The sequence below is a fragment of the Hoplias malabaricus genome, chromosome 4 (assembly GCF_029633855.1).
Source record: "Hoplias malabaricus isolate fHopMal1 chromosome 4, fHopMal1.hap1, whole genome shotgun sequence".
NCBI lineage: Eukaryota > Metazoa > Chordata > Actinopteri > Characiformes > Erythrinidae > Hoplias > Hoplias malabaricus.
Genome location: NC_089803.1, coordinates 61,390,667 through 61,406,449, shown reverse-complemented (window position 1 = coordinate 61,406,449; position 15,783 = coordinate 61,390,667). Strand labels below are relative to the sequence as shown.

Here is a 15,783-nt window from a genome sequence, read left to right as displayed (position 1 = left end):
GCAAGCTGAATGCAAAAGGTATTGCATAATTAAAAACTATAGTAAATAAATTGTTTAGCTATATTAATAAATAAATAAATAAATGAGGAGTAACCTGTGACATCATATAACGCTCAGATTGTAACTACAGTTAGCAGAAGTAGTATATTATCCCATTTTGTGAAACCCTAATACTTGTGTGACTGATAACCAAAAGGTCTTAGAAAAGCTTTATGCAATGTGTTGCATCTGTAATTAAAGACTATCTGGATGTCCATGAGTAACACTGTGGTCAGAGACTTTGTGATCTGGGGATTTATGTGTACTCATCCTGCTCTTACCATTACAGCTGACTTCTCCAGTTTAGGTTTCTCCTTTTCCTTTTCTTTCACTTTTTCCTTTTTCTCCTTCTCCTTGTCTTTCTTCTTTTCCTCTTTGTCCTTCTCTTTCTCACGGGTCCGCTCCTTCTCCTTGTCCTTCTCACGCTCCTTTTCACGCTCCTTCTCTTTGTCTTTCTTCTTTTTCTTCTCCTTCTTGTCCTTCTTCTTGTCCTTCTCCTTGCTCTTGACCTCTTTGGGATGGAAGAGTTTTTCGGGAAGGATGTGCTGGAGAGGGGGAAGCATCGAGGGGATGCGGAGACAGGATGAAGGGCTAAAGAGAGTAAGAGATGCAGGAGCTCCAGCAGCAGCTTCTTTGGCCCCGAGAGACAACTTCCTCTCTTCCTTTACTCGCTCTTTGCCCTTGTCTCGCTTGTCTTTGTCTTTTTTGCTCTTCTCTTTATCTTTCTTCTTGTCCTTGTGCTTGTCCTTCTCTTTCTTGCCACCCCCGATGTTGTCTCTCCTCTCGTCAATGGCAAGCGGTAACTCGGGCCACGGCAACTTGTTCTCTTCCGACTGCCCCGCTCGCTCCTTCTCTCGCTTCTTTTCTTTGTTTTTCTCCTTGCTCTTGCCCTTGTCTTTGCCCTTTTCCTTTAGCCGCTCCTTCTCCTTTTTCTTCAGCTTGGTCTTCACGTCCTTCTTGAGTTTCTTCTTGATGAGGGATGGGGTGGTTGTCAGATCTTTTCGCTCCTGGAGCGGTTTTAGAGGTGGTTGTGGCGTAGGCGGGGATTCGGAGGGCGAAGAGAAGTAGGTAGGTTCTGGAGGTGAATGGGGCGCGGCAGGTTGACCCTGATTGGCTTTTCGAATGACCTCATCTATGGAGTCATCCAAAGTCCAGCGGTTAGGGGTGGTTAACGAAGGTGCTATGGGCGTGGCTACTTGTTTAGCACCAAGAATGTGAGTGTGTTTGCCAGGAAGAAGTGGCTGTTTAGGCATGTTGAGGCCTTGTGTGTGCTTGGGTCCAAGTTTTGGTGGACTCTTAAGCCCATCACTGTCCGAGCCTGAATCGTACGCAAACGGGTCAACCGGGCCCGCTTCGTCTTTACGCACTCGCTCTATCACTGCTGCAATTGAATCTTCAATAGCTTCCTCTTTAGTATTTTGGCCTTTGAACTGGTTTTCGTTAGGAAACTCTTCAGCGTGAGGCCCTAACCAGCCTCGCCCAAACTGGGCTGGCGTTAAATGGGCAGGTCCTGGCCGTGGGCTTCGAGGACTTCTGGGTCTTCCAGGAGACCTCTTTCCTGCCTTTTGAGTGCTCTTGGGCGGAGTCACTGGCAGAGGGCGGGCAGATTTCCCAGAGGATGCAGAACAACCACCTCTTTTGGGTGATTTGTTTTTCTGGCGGGCCGGGGACAGCGTGGCGATTTTGGGTTTGTGGCCTGGCGTGGGTGGTGCTGCAGTGGGCCGAGATGCTTCAATGGACAGCGGAGGTGAAGGGGAGTGAGGCACATGCTGAGCATTGAGAGAGCTGAGAGGTTCCCGTGGCTCAAAACTCCATTCTGGACTGGAGCCGGGTTTCGTGCCCAAACGAGGCCGCTTAGCAGCGGGTAAAAGACCCTCGGGTCTGGGGCTATCTGACCTTCGCGGACCCAGCCAGTTTTCGTCATTTTCTTCATCTTCACCATCCTCTTCCTCGCCCAGAGACACCTGCATGGCTTCAGCCGATGTGCCCATGTCTGCAGGGACCTGCTCTTCCTCCTCTTCATCTGGGAAAAGAGAGAAATAACAATGTTACAATAAATAGTAGTAGTCATATTTAGACCATCAAAAGAATACGAAACCTACAATTTTGCATAAATTTACTGCTAACAAGCGTTTACCAATACTAAAGATACTTTTTCTAAACTCTTAACACCAGTCGCCAAATAGTTCATTTTCAGCTGAAAACCACATTTTCTTTATAAAATACAGCCTCCACATCAAATAGCAAATAAACTTTCCTTATAGACACTAACCTCAATATCAAGTCATTCATTCAAAACAGTAGCACGTTATCTATACCTGAGGAATGTACAGTCAAACATAGCATAAAGACTGTCAAAATACAAACACTTGATGGCACAATAGGGGCTATGACATCCACAGTTTTTTCCTGGAAACCACATTTTTAGCTTGAGTGTCATATTTTGTGCATTTTGGCAACAGGCTATCTACAAGGGAATAACTAATAATTAATGTTTTGTAGACAAAAAATTGTTCATGACAGACTTGGTGTTTATTACAGCAGGATCATGAAATACTGCTGCCAGTGTTTAACAAAAAAAAAAAAATCATTGACGGCACTTCAACACCTGCTTATGTCTCCGACTGAGATTGGAATCAGCTGTGGTTCATCTACTTACATCAGATATTTTTCAATGTGTCAGTGATCTGTTCATTCAAAAATTCTTATCAGATGTTTCTATATAGCTTTTCAGCTGCTGATGTTACAGAAGTGGATGTCTTATTATATTGTATTTAAGGTTTTGAACATTAGATTTCCATTTCTGGCTTGCTGTGTGCAAACATTTGTAAATGAGAAAAGAAAGATTCATTAATTTGGTATTGGGAAAGCTTGCATGTACAGAACAGAAATATGTTAATTGACATAATATTTTGTAAAAACAACATGAACTGTGTTAATGGTATAGTTCACAACCGACAGATGTTGTGCTACTTGTGTTAACAGCGTTGAAAATGTGACTACGGATTAGACAAATGTTAGTGATTGTAAAAAAAAAAAAAACCTAAAAGACAGTACAGAAACAATCTACAGATCCAACAGATCTACAGATCTAGACAGCAGGCAGGCCGTTTGGGCACACATTCTGTGTATATGAAGCCAAGCAGTTTTGGCACATGCAGAATTAGACCTGGCATTATACTGCTGAATTCATCATGGACTTCCTGGGAAAAGGCCTTTATGACAGCATGTGTCTTTCTAAAATCCCAATATACACCACCACCTAAATATTACCTTCACACATGCTGTGGGCAATGACACACTCCCATACAATGACAGATGTTGACTTTGGCACCTTTCACTAAGAACAGTCTGGGTGATCCATTTTATCTTATGCAGTGACAATTCAACATCTATTTTTCTCAAAAACAAACTGAAAAATGGAATCATCAGACTATGTCACACATTTCTACCATCTTTCAGACCATATGAGACAAGCTCAAGAAAAATGCTGAAATTTCTGCATAAAATTAATGTATGGCTTTCTATGAATAAAAGAGTTTCTCCAGGACTATTATTTATTTTTTTATTATCTTTTTTTTTTTTTTTTTAAACAGTTTTATAATGAAATCTCTTGTCACAACATTGGACATTGAGTTGGTTTGACAGTGTGTTGCAGACATCAAATTCAAAACTTGCTAATATTTACAAAATTAAGGCGGACTGTGAAATCTTTGGAATTTTTTTCTATGTATATTGTTAAACAAACTGAACATTCGTTCATTAATTGTATGTCAGCACTCATCAAGTTCACGGTCACTATCCACAGTTTGTGGGGCTGGAACATACCCAGAATCACCAGGTGCAAGGCAAGAACACACCCTGGACAATGTGCCAGTTCATCACAAGGAATCATTCACACAGTGACTTACACAGACTCACATATGAACAATTGTGAATTTTGAAATTTTTTTTGATCTGATCCACCTACCAACATGTGACTGTGGGGGAAACCACACAGACACAGGAGAACACAAAACTCCTCACAGACAGCAACCCACGGACCCTGGCGCTATGTGACAGTAACCTGTTGGACTCTTAACTTTCTTGTTAAATTCTGAAGCAAGCCAAAAGTGATTACAGTGAGTAAGTGTTGGCCTAACTCGATTAAGCCTGTTTCTGTTCAGCATGTGGAGCATATGGTTCTCGGTGGCTCTAAACACATTTCATTCTGTTGTGATTGTCATAGAAAAAAAGGTGATTCATTTAATCCAATCCATTTAAAACCGATTCAGGGCCAGAGCAATAGCAATTAAAAGTGATACTGCCAGCAGAGGGCTGACGTAGGCGGGAAATCGTAATCGATGCAATGATTCAGCTAATGAATCGTTACACAATTTACAGTTTACATGGCAAGAGATAGGAAGGTGTGGGGGTGTGATAGAGAGAGAACGAGTGGAGAGAGAGAGAGGAGAAAGATGCTTGAAAGAGGAGCACAACATTAAGTAGAATGGGGTAGAGATATCAGAGCAGCAGATCAAAATCATTCACACCTGATTACACAGCAGAACAACATAGAGAACAAGAACACACAAACACACACACACACACACACAGATCTTTCCAAAAATCTGAGGTCACCTCTCATTTATTTAATTTCCAGTTTAAAAAAATCCTCAAGTTCTCCAGCCACTGATTAAACTCCGGTCCTCAAAATGACTTTAGAAGTTATATCCAAGTAAAACTCCCCTAATGCCATAATTAGTGTTTTACATTTAACTCTATATTTAGTTTAAACAGGCATTTAGTCCCCACTTCCATCTCAAGTTACTCCACGTTCTGAAAGACTGGTTCCTTGGACTTGTGACATACCAAACACAAGCTGTCCAGCACTTTGAGACTGATACTGGAATGCTGAATTTTTAAAGTGAAAATGCTCAGCCATGCCGTTGGTGCATGTGATGCATCCTCCAGTATATAACCAAAACTACATCGACATTTTGGGACGGGGGAAAAAACCATTTTAAGTAAAGGGGTTAATTCACAGGATATTTCTGAGGAGATTATATCCAAGATATGATTTATGGATAAAAGGGTTAGGTCTTAAGATATCAAAAGTTAAATATAGGACTTTTGTAAAAACAAAGATTAAAAAAATACAGAGAAAAATGTGACTTCTGAAAACAGGCAAGACTTGGACAGCCACCAAAACTGTCCCTAATGAGATATGCAGTGCTCGTTACTTTAATGTTGGAGAGACAGGAGAAAAAAGACATTTCTTCCACTCTCAAAACAATGGACTGACCACCCCAGAGCCCAGATATCAAGATCAATGAATGTGTTTAACGTGGACTGAACTTTGGTAGTGTGGGAAAAATATCCCTATAGATTTCTTTTAAATGAACTGAAAGCAAGTCTCTTAAAAAGAAAAGTAAGTAATTAAGGCAGAAAATACATGGATATTGAAGTTTTTGAGGTTCGCATAACTTTCTATATAAGTTGGTAAGTCTTCTGATTGTTTGCCTGATGCAGAAAAATATTTAACATGCCGTTAATAGCCACTGTAACCCTCAAATACTCCAGATCACAAGAAGTAATCTTCAGCAAAATCAAACTTTTCCAATATTGCTCTTCCACTTCAACCCACAGGCACATGCTCACATACACACAAACGCACACACTCAGGCTGGATGCCGGTGTTGCTGTGATACTGGTTAAGCTGCGACGTGACAGCCTCCTGCCCCCTCAGAGCCACAACGGAGGACAGGCAGCACAGGCATTCTCCTCTGACACCCACCATTATAAATAGTGTAATCTATATGGTAATACTGTTGTATTCTATAGGCGGCGAACGGGGATAAGATAACATTGTGACTTTGGGCTTTTTCTCCCGTTGCCGACCGCTATGGTAATAGTTATCAAAGGTTATTTGGGGAATGACACGTCAGCCCCTCTCTGATTGGCCAAGCCCGGTTATTTATGATATGAATTATGATAAAGATGATGTCTCTGCTCTCTCGCCGCGAGAAGCCTCTCTCATACAATAAATTGCTATCGTTAATCACCGCTAGCTTTGTGTAGCCGTGATTACCCCGCCACCGCTGAGGCCATAATAAGAATTTTTATTTAAAGGAAGAATATGGATTTGTCATCCCCTCCTCAGCCCAAATGAAACTGACAATATTTCACGACGCTGACATTTAATTTGTTTAAAAAAAAGAAAGGAAAAAAAGGTAGGGAGGAGGCAGTGCGGGCGATATTTGCATTTTATGGCTCTATTCCTCCTTTTCCTGCTTCGCTGAGGAGCTCTCTCATAAAAATATATGGGAGACCCTAATGACTCATACCAAAGAAGGGGAGAGAGAGAGAGAGAGAAAGAGAGAGAGAGAGAGAGAGAGAGAGAGAGAGAGAGAGAGGGGAGAGGGTCAAAGAGAAGGACAGGGTCAGAGAGAGAGAGAGAGAGAGAGTGTGTGTGTGAGAGAGAAACTTAGAGGGACTGAAGAATAGAGAGAGAAAAGAGAAGTGAGAAAGAATGGAGGGAGTGTGCAGTTTGAGAGGAGACAGAGAGAGAAATAAAAGGAAAAATAAGGCAAAAGGAACACAAAGATGCATAGTAGGTTTAAAAGTGTGAGAGATGAGAATGAGGAGGAACAAAAGATTGATAACAGAAAAAAGTGGAATGTAGTTCAAGAAATCGAGAGAGAGAGGGAAAGTGACAGAATGTAACATTTTTGCAGGAAAAAGATGAAAGAAAAAAGGAGAGAGAGTAAGAAAGAAAGAAAGAAAGAGAGAGAGAGAGAGAGAGTAAGTAAAAGAGGAACAGGTGAGGGTGTAATCAGACAGTATGAGACACTGAGCTGCCTCTATTTACATCAATTCATCTTTCATCCTTATATCAAAAATCAGTGCAGCTTTCTTTAAATTTGGCACTGCAAAAGAAAGCATCACGCACACACGTGCCCACAAACACGCACACACACAGCAGCTACAGCTGTAATTGATTGTGTCATTTACAAACGCGAGAAAGTACAGACAGGCCGTGATAACGAGAGAAAGCCGGCGAGCCAAAAATGGCACGTAGCAATGAAAACAAGCTTAGACGCACGTTGGGAAGTAATTAAAACGGAGAGATAAGAGGGGGAGAGAGAGAAAAAGAGAAAAGAGAGAGAGGGAACGAATGAGCAAAGGGGAGAAGTGTCATTTTAGCCGAATCCAATGGCTCACAAAATTGACTGGGCTCTCTGGTCCTGTATGGCTCTATCCGCTCTTTTCCATACAGGGTAGGCTAAAGTGAACACAAGCAGAAAAGATATTTATGGCTTTATTGGAGGCAAATTCATATCACTTCCATTAAAATCTCTCTCAGTTCACCTCCCCTGCCCCTTTCACCGCTATATTACACGTGAAAAAGCTTGGATTAAGGCTCAGTGCAATTAAAGCCAGGCCGTTTATTGGGGCTGCAATCAATGGGTGGCAGAATCACAGGTCTAAATGAAAAGAGATAAGAGACTTTTAATGTCCCAGCGCCACACAGCCACAACAACGGACAATTACCAACATCTCAGAGCGTGTCTTTGTGCCACTGTGTATATACAGTGTTCTGCAGAAGTCAAGGAATACAATTTGTTTATACTATTTTCCAATCAAACAATTAAAAACAAGTACAAGATATTCATATTTTCAAGATATTTCTAAACAAGTGGTATGCACTGGCAGAAAATAGGAAGCTGAAACAGAGGCCAAAAATACATATCCTTGATGTTAAACTTAGATTTCAAGATGCAAAGCACCTTATGGAACTGGCTTGCAACTCACTCACTCAAACACTCTCTCGTTTAGGAAATACTACACAATGGGCGCTATTCGTTGCTTCACATAAATGGCCATGTGTCCTTACTGTCTTCTATCTGACTGTGACAAATTGTACAAAAAAATAAGAAACCAAATTTGGATGCAGTCAAATTTCTTTGTTAAATTCTAAGGTTTTGCCATAACAACACTAACTCTGCTCATTCATACATGAAGCCTTTGATAATCTCCGGCGGTAAATAAAGTGGATTAAGTAGCTAATTCACTTTCAAACATGACCTTAACCACACACTCAAATAGAAACGCAGCAGACCAATCATTCCAAGACCAACCTGAAATTGCAGGAAGAGATTACAAAATCAATGAGTGTAATTCTAAAATGCTACTTTACTTCTGTGTTAAATTAAACATATCCATATTCAGAGACACAGCGTACTTTAACACAAAATTAAATCTATCTGTTGGAATGGACAACGGAAAGTGAATCTGTAGTCTCACAGACATTTAATACACTGATTACAATAGTGTGAGATGGAGAGCATTATGGTGATTGAAGAGAGAGACCATCATAATTGCACAATGTTGGGCCATATGTACAACCACAGAGCCTCGCACTTTTATATAAACTACTGTTCTTACATATATCACATGTTTAAATAACAGAATTATTACTTATATGATATCTGCTCTATATACTACAGAAATATCTATGTTTAACAATACAATTATCATATTACTGCTTTCTGCACAAGACTTTCTAGCAATATTCGTTTTCAGAATAATTTGCTCTGTTCAGTAATGAACAACCGATATGTAGTATTCAATCTACATGTAATCATATGTTCCATATATAATAAATGTACCCATAAGCATCTGCAAGTTATAAGATGAAATTACAAAGCTATTCTAATCTGCACTTCAGGAAACAACAAGAAATGGTTTTGCTCACTCAGCTTCAAAAATCAAACCCTGAGTTTCTGTTTATTTAAAAAAGTTACTTTTACAAAGTCAGGAGCTCTGGCTTTATTCTGTAGCATAGTCTTGTTTACACACATGCCTTGTTGGGATCACAGATAAATTAAGCAAAATGTTTGTAGCTGAACTGTAAATAGTGAAGTATATTCATCCTCGCCAAAAGGTAAAACCACAGTGAAGGCTCTGTTTTGTCAGATGAAAGAAGAAAAGAAGGGAAGCAGGAAAAAGAGGGAAAGATGCAGACTTTGGGGTGACTTTGACCTTGCCTGCTGCAACACAGACACAGACACACACACACGTGTTCCCCCGCAGCCCTGGCGTCTGTCTCTTTGCTCTCATGACCTTCACGTCCGGGGGGATGGAGGGAAAAAGAAAGAAAAAAGAAGAAGAAAAAAAAAGACTTCCAGAGGCTTCCGCCTGTAAGTTATTCAAGAATAAGCTTTGAATAATTGTCCCGCAATATGAGTCTCCCTGATTAATTGCCTGAGATAAGAGGTGCTTCTTTCCCTCCTTTCTCTCTCTCTCTCAACCCCCTCTCTCTCTTCCTGCAAGGCCTGCTGATTCTCCTAATCATCCCAGTGTACCACCAAACACCCTCAGTGTGTGAGAGGCCCAAATGTGTGTGTGTGTAATATATATATATATATATATATATATATATATATATATATATGAGCTACGATATGAACATACAGTTTACATTAATTATTACGTGTTGGTGATACAGCAATTATAATTACCCAAGACCTTGATTTCACAATACAGTTTGGTTTTCTGTCTCTGAAGATGAAAAAATGGATAGAAAAAACAAACAAGCTGCTGTTTACTGGCTCTCAGCGTAACTGTTTACCACCTTAAACTAACGTGATCCAACTGCATTTGAATGTAATTTTATTCCATTTTATTTTCCCTAAACAAGGACTCAGAGCACATTTTAGCCACATAAAATAGATATTATGGCAACATTTTTAAGATACTTCATACAGCATCAAAAACACATAATTAAAGATCTGTAATATATTCAAATTTGACTTGTTGACAGGGTTCATTACATAACACGGGCTGCAATTAATTATCTAGTTTTATGACTAGTACTGTCATGAGGTGTGCATCACTTTCTCAGAAAGCAGTGTGCTCCGTCATGAGCCTGTTCTGTGCCCGATTTAAGACTAAAATATCAAAGTTTCTCATGGTTTTTACTGCATTAATTAAACGGTCTGTCTGTTGCTGTACTGACTCTACGTCAGACCGTATCTCAAAATGATATATAATATTAAAATAACATCTGAAAATATTGAAAAAGCATCTCAAAACAATGGCTTAGTATCTTAAAATGTTGAGATAGAATATCCAAATAACAACTTCATCAGCGTGTCAAGCCATTTATGTAATAATAATAGTAATAAAAAAAAAGGTGCTGATTCTCTAACTGAAAGTACTGAATATCCATAGTGTGGCCTACCTCATGACAGATTTGTACTGTCACTGACCACAAGAAGAATAAAATATACAAAAAGCAACACACTGGTGAATAAGATAGAAATGTCATGCACCTTATGTAAAAAAAAAAAACGTGTTTAGACTGTGGACTGAAAGTAAGATATCTCAGATTCGCCAGATAAAAATATTACAAATTAAGCTTCTCCAATAGAAAACGAGTTAGGGTTCACTTGTTTTGAATACTGTTCAACTTATTGGCTTGCGTTACATTGCTGAGAAAATCAGATTTTTTAACTGTCCACTGGACCCCATCTACATCTGTTTGTAAGATATGCAGCTGATCCAAGTTTTTTAGAAACACTGATTATTAAAATGATTCCAGAGATGTACGATGTCAGCACATGGCCCATCTCTGTAACATGCCCATTCATATGGGGATCAGCTCACGTGGTAAAAACACTTAATATTGGATTTAGTATTGTGTAATACCCAAAAAGAAATATCACTTTCTATTATTTGTATACAAATCCTCACCTTCATCATTAAAAGTAACCACTGGGCCAAGAAAAAGAAGCAGAAACACACCTCTAGCATACACACAATAATGCATGAGGGCTGTTAAGTTGTGTACACATCAGCTATTTTTCCTTTAAGCAAGTTATGCTCCTATACAAGGAAGTATAACTTTTTTAATCTGAAAAACTAGTGAGTTAAACAGGTATGAGTCAAGATGTTTCCTTCCACTGCAGTTTAGCAACAAACACTCGGGCATTGCAATGTCACACTCTTCTGTTATTAACACACACACTTATACAGGAGGGCATCAGGTTACGTCAGTCCCGAGTTACGATGTTTCGTGGTTACGACACATCTCCCATTTACTGTATAAAGCCTTGTTTCGACTTAAGTGGTTTTGCGTCGTAAACATCATAATGCAGCTCGTAACGTGGGTTACGCGGCTCGGGACCGAAGAGGATAGGTGTTAGGATAGGATAAGTGCTTACAGTATGTTATTTACATACAGTATGTACGTATGTTCCGACTTACACCGAAAATCGGTTTACGATGCGACGTAGGAACGGATCAATGTCGTAAGTCGAGGACCCCCTGTGTATATATATATATATATAACATCAGGACATATAATCACACATTACCTACACAAATGTTAGATGTGTATGAATAATTAAGGATTATAATTATACAGATATCCAACATTGTTTTATGAAATCACAGAATTTTAAAGGCTGTTTCCAGCAATGGGGCGGTTGGAAGACTGATGTGAGAATTTGATTTCATTCAGCCAAATGAGCATTTGTGAGGACCAATACTGATGTTGGATGATTAGATTCTGGATCACCAACATGCTACCTCTAATTCTCAGATGCGCTGTTCTCCGAAAAAAACACAGCATTGAACATAGTGATTTTAAGCAATGACCGTGGTCTAAGTAGCCAACTTTAGTCCACACAAACAGAAATGGACACTAATACACAGAAACTCACACAAACACACAAAAAGGAAAACCCCGGCCAATAAGCAAATCACTTATAATTGGCCTGGAATCTACATTCAACCAGGAACCCCAGCACTGTCTGTTGGAGTGAAGGGAGAATTTTATATAACCTGGAGAAATATAGGCAATTTGTCATATTCCACCTATGCAAACGATATATTATAAAGGCAGAGTGTCTTTGTGTTTTCATATCAAAACATAATATTAATTTCCCTAAATAACACAAACAAATGTGAAAAAGCAAAAACAAAAAGCCTTTTCTGGGTTTCCATGAAAGTAAAGACACTTTTGTCCTGAAAACATATGTAAACACACATCCAAAAACAATCAGAAAAATTCACCGATTCACATTCTGCCACTTGTGCTCGTATGTACATAAAGGTTTTAAGTAAAGAAAGGGAAGGATCTGGCTCATACACAACACTAATAGTTGACACGTTACTAATAGCAGATATTCTTTTGGCTGTAATTTGCTGCTTTGCCTACAGGGCACAGGGGCCTTTGAAGTGACGAGAAATGCCAAGTCAATTATTACATTTTTTTTTGTAATAAAGAAAATTCAATTTAGGCCTGTAATGCTACACGACAGAGTATGCAGCACCATCTGAGTTTGGTCCTCATTTAAAGTAGTTATTTATTTATTTGAGAGAGACTCGATTATAGTGAAGTTGTAGATTTCTTCGTTTTATCTTTTTCTCTGGTTCCGTGGCATTGTGTGCACAATTGTAAAAGGGGGAAAAATAATTTGGCAGAATAATGCTCATCATCAGTGTCAAATTCACCATAATGATCTGTTCATACCTGAGTGAAAGTGGGTGGGTGTTACAGGGGACTGGTTTGAGGGGGACAATAACCAGGCAAACGAGCCGAAACGCCAGCGGCCCACCATTGAGTGTAGTATAAAAGTGGGTGACGCTCCACAAACACTCTGCATTTATGCTGCTACAAAAGGGACGCGTGTTCTCTTCCTATCCGCTTAATGAAGTGATCTGCACTCACTACTGCACTGCACTGCTGAAGGGAATAAAAAAAAAAAGACACTTCTCACATTATCATGCTTCAACTCTTTCTCTCCTTTTCTGCTGCTTTGACTGTGGGCCTTTCTTTCCTTCATTCATTCTGCCTTTATTTCACTCTTCTTTTTTTTTCCAGGCGCGGGTGGAGACAGACTGGCTGGAGCGCCCTCATGTTCTCAGGGCTAAAGGAACTACACGAAAAGTAATGCTACCCTCCTCTTTCTCTTTATTCCATTTCTCATCCCTTACATCTTTTCCCCTCTTTAAACTCAAACTCTCCTATTCTTTTATACTTTTATTCTCTTATTACACTTATTTTCTCCCCATCTTATTTTCTTGTTTTTCCTTTTTTGTCCTTTTCCCCACTCTTTCTATCTTTCTTCACATTTCACCCTTTCTTTTCCTGTCTTTTATTTCACTCCTCATCCTTGCGCTTATCTACATCTCCTTCCAAACTAGGATTTCTTTTCTTTCGCTCTCTTGCCCCCTTCCCTTTCCCCTTTTCTCCCCTCATTCCTTCTCTTTCATCTTTCTTCTAAACTTTTGCTCTTTTTTTCTTATTCCTTCTCTTGTCTTTTCCTCTTCCTCTCCCTTACTCTTCCCCCTCTCCCCTTCCTCCCCCTCCCATACGTAGATCAGGGCCCTGATCGTCTTTTGCGATTAGAGGAAAAACCGCAGTTTTGCCTCTCCCCAAAAAACAAAGTGTTTTTAAAGCTTCTGTTTTCCCCAGCGCTGGCGCCACCAGGAGAACAGTAAACAATAAACATCGACGGATGGAGGGCAGTCACACACGCTGGGCACGTACACACCCACCACACTACCACACACACACACACACACAAGTCACAAACGTGCGTACAGGTTCAGTGAGAGAGCATACAGTACATTGTGTCTAATGACTAATTTGAGCTGTATAGAAAGGCAAAGCGTGGCGGCGTCATGTCAGAGTGTGTGTGTGTGTGTGTGTGTGTGTGTGTGTGTGTGTGTGTGTGTGTGTGTATGTGTTTTAACACTTTGCTGTGGCTGTCAACACCCACAAACTTCCCATCAACCCGTTAAACACACACACATTTACAATCACCTATACACACCTGCTTCTATACATAGAGTACTGTGAACACACCATCTCTGTAGTAAATAATACTGTACACAGGGGGGAAAAAGAATATTTACAAATATTATTCATAGGTAGTGATTTTATGTGTTTAATGTAATTATCATCCTGTGATCATTTTTGTAGTTGTCGTTCTGAAAACAAGCTTTACTATAATTTTTTTTATAAATAAATAATAAAATAAATGTTTTAACAACTTATACTTATTCAAATAAATTTACCCTAATGGTACAGTACTGTACTGGCACACACAGACTAACAGCTTAAATAAATGGTGCCTAAGTGCCTAAGACTTTTGCACAGTGCTGTATACTCAACATAGACACAGACACAGCAAACTCTGCTAGCCAAAACAAACCAGTCCTCACTGGACGGAATTAACCTATTATAAAAAAAACTGTTCAGGGTCATTCAGTTAAACGACAGCGAGAAAACGTTGATGCTTTGGCCCTGTTAAATAAACACAGTCCAAATTGACTCAGCGTTATCTATACATCGCAAGCCCAGTTCCACTGGCCGGCTGTGAGCGCGCCTCTCAGGAAAAAAGCCGACCGAGTCCAAACGCTTAAAGAGTGGACTCATGGCAAATTGACTTTTACTTCAAAGTGCTCCACAATTATGTCTTTCAGCAATTAGAGGGGTTGAAAAAAGGGCCCCACTTGAGGCTTGCCAGTGAACCGGCAGAGGAATGCCCCTGGAGCGGCTGCAGCAGGGTGGGAGCGAGGGCCTTTCAGTACCATGGGAGTCTGAGGCACGATGGACTAACACACACTCGCACACAAACACATACACCATGGCAGGAACACACACATGAGAGGGGTCGAAATGAGGGCTTTCCACACCCACCTAATACACACACACAAACTTGTTTTTATAACGTGTCAGGACTTAGGTTTATATATATATGTTTGTGTGTGTGTGTGTGTGTGTATGTGTAATAATACTTTCAATACAATATTTTACCCCTACAGGAACATTGTCATATTCAAGGAACATTGACATATGAAACCTGTTTGCAGCGATACATATTCATATTCTTAACCTCTGAAACTGTGAAAAAGTTGTTTTTTTTCTTGTAGTATTAATGCAAAATGGTGCTTCTACAGTATTTCTACAGTATTATAACTTTATTCTTGTCCTAAAAGCATATAAAAACATGCAGGGACACACAAACACACTTGTGTGAATGCTCCTGCACAGCCAAGAGTGTTTTATAATAAAAAAAACCATCAAGCAGTCAAATCGAGGGTATGAAATCAAAATACACAGAAAATCACCATCTTGCTGCAGTTGAATTGTTTCCAGATTCAATACAGTTTCAAACCTTTGAGGGCATTTGGGGAGTTGAGCAGGGAGGTGGGTGGGAGCATCTGTGTTCATGAGCAGAGTTTTAAAATCAGAGAGCCTTGCTGGAAGTCAGGGAGAACGGCTCTTCTGCTGAGTTTTATGGTAATAACGCGCTCGCTCCTATCAGAGGTAATTAGACTGAATGCGATCCCTATCGGCTCTGTGTGTTCCCAGCGCATCTAAAGAAAATGTTTGCGTTTGAAAAAGTCCATGGCGTAAACAGATAAGGAAGGTTGTGGAGCAGCGTATCACTGAGGTTCACTTTGTTCTGCTGCAGATCAGTAATACCGGCCTGCTGTTCAGTCTGATCAACTTGACTACTGCAACTGCTGCCCATTAAAACCAGCACGTATTTTGTTGAAATATATTTGCACTGATCAGCCAAAACATTAAAATTACCTCCTTCTTCTCCCTACACTCAATGTCCATTTTATCGTATCCACTGATTATACAGGTGCAGTCGTAGAACTACAATTTCAGACATTATTGCATCTGTTTCTCTGAATACTTTCACACTTTTCTCATTATTCTTCACTGGTCAGGACCCC

The 15,783-nt window shown here is 39.9% G+C and overlaps 1 protein-coding gene across 3 annotated transcripts in view; it reads right to left on the bottom strand.

The window, feature by feature from the left end:
* The window catches only part of taf3 (TAF3 RNA polymerase II, TATA box binding protein (TBP)-associated facto), a 65,198-nt gene that overhangs the window by 15,120 nt on the left and 34,295 nt on the right, over positions 1-15,783 (bottom strand). For all 3 annotated transcript variants that reach the window (XM_066669993.1, XM_066669995.1, XM_066669994.1), the window contains one exon: positions 321-2,062. In XM_066669993.1, coding sequence (XP_066526090.1) covers positions 321-2,062 — 1,742 coding nt within the window. The remainder of the gene's footprint in view (positions 1-320; positions 2,063-15,783) is intronic.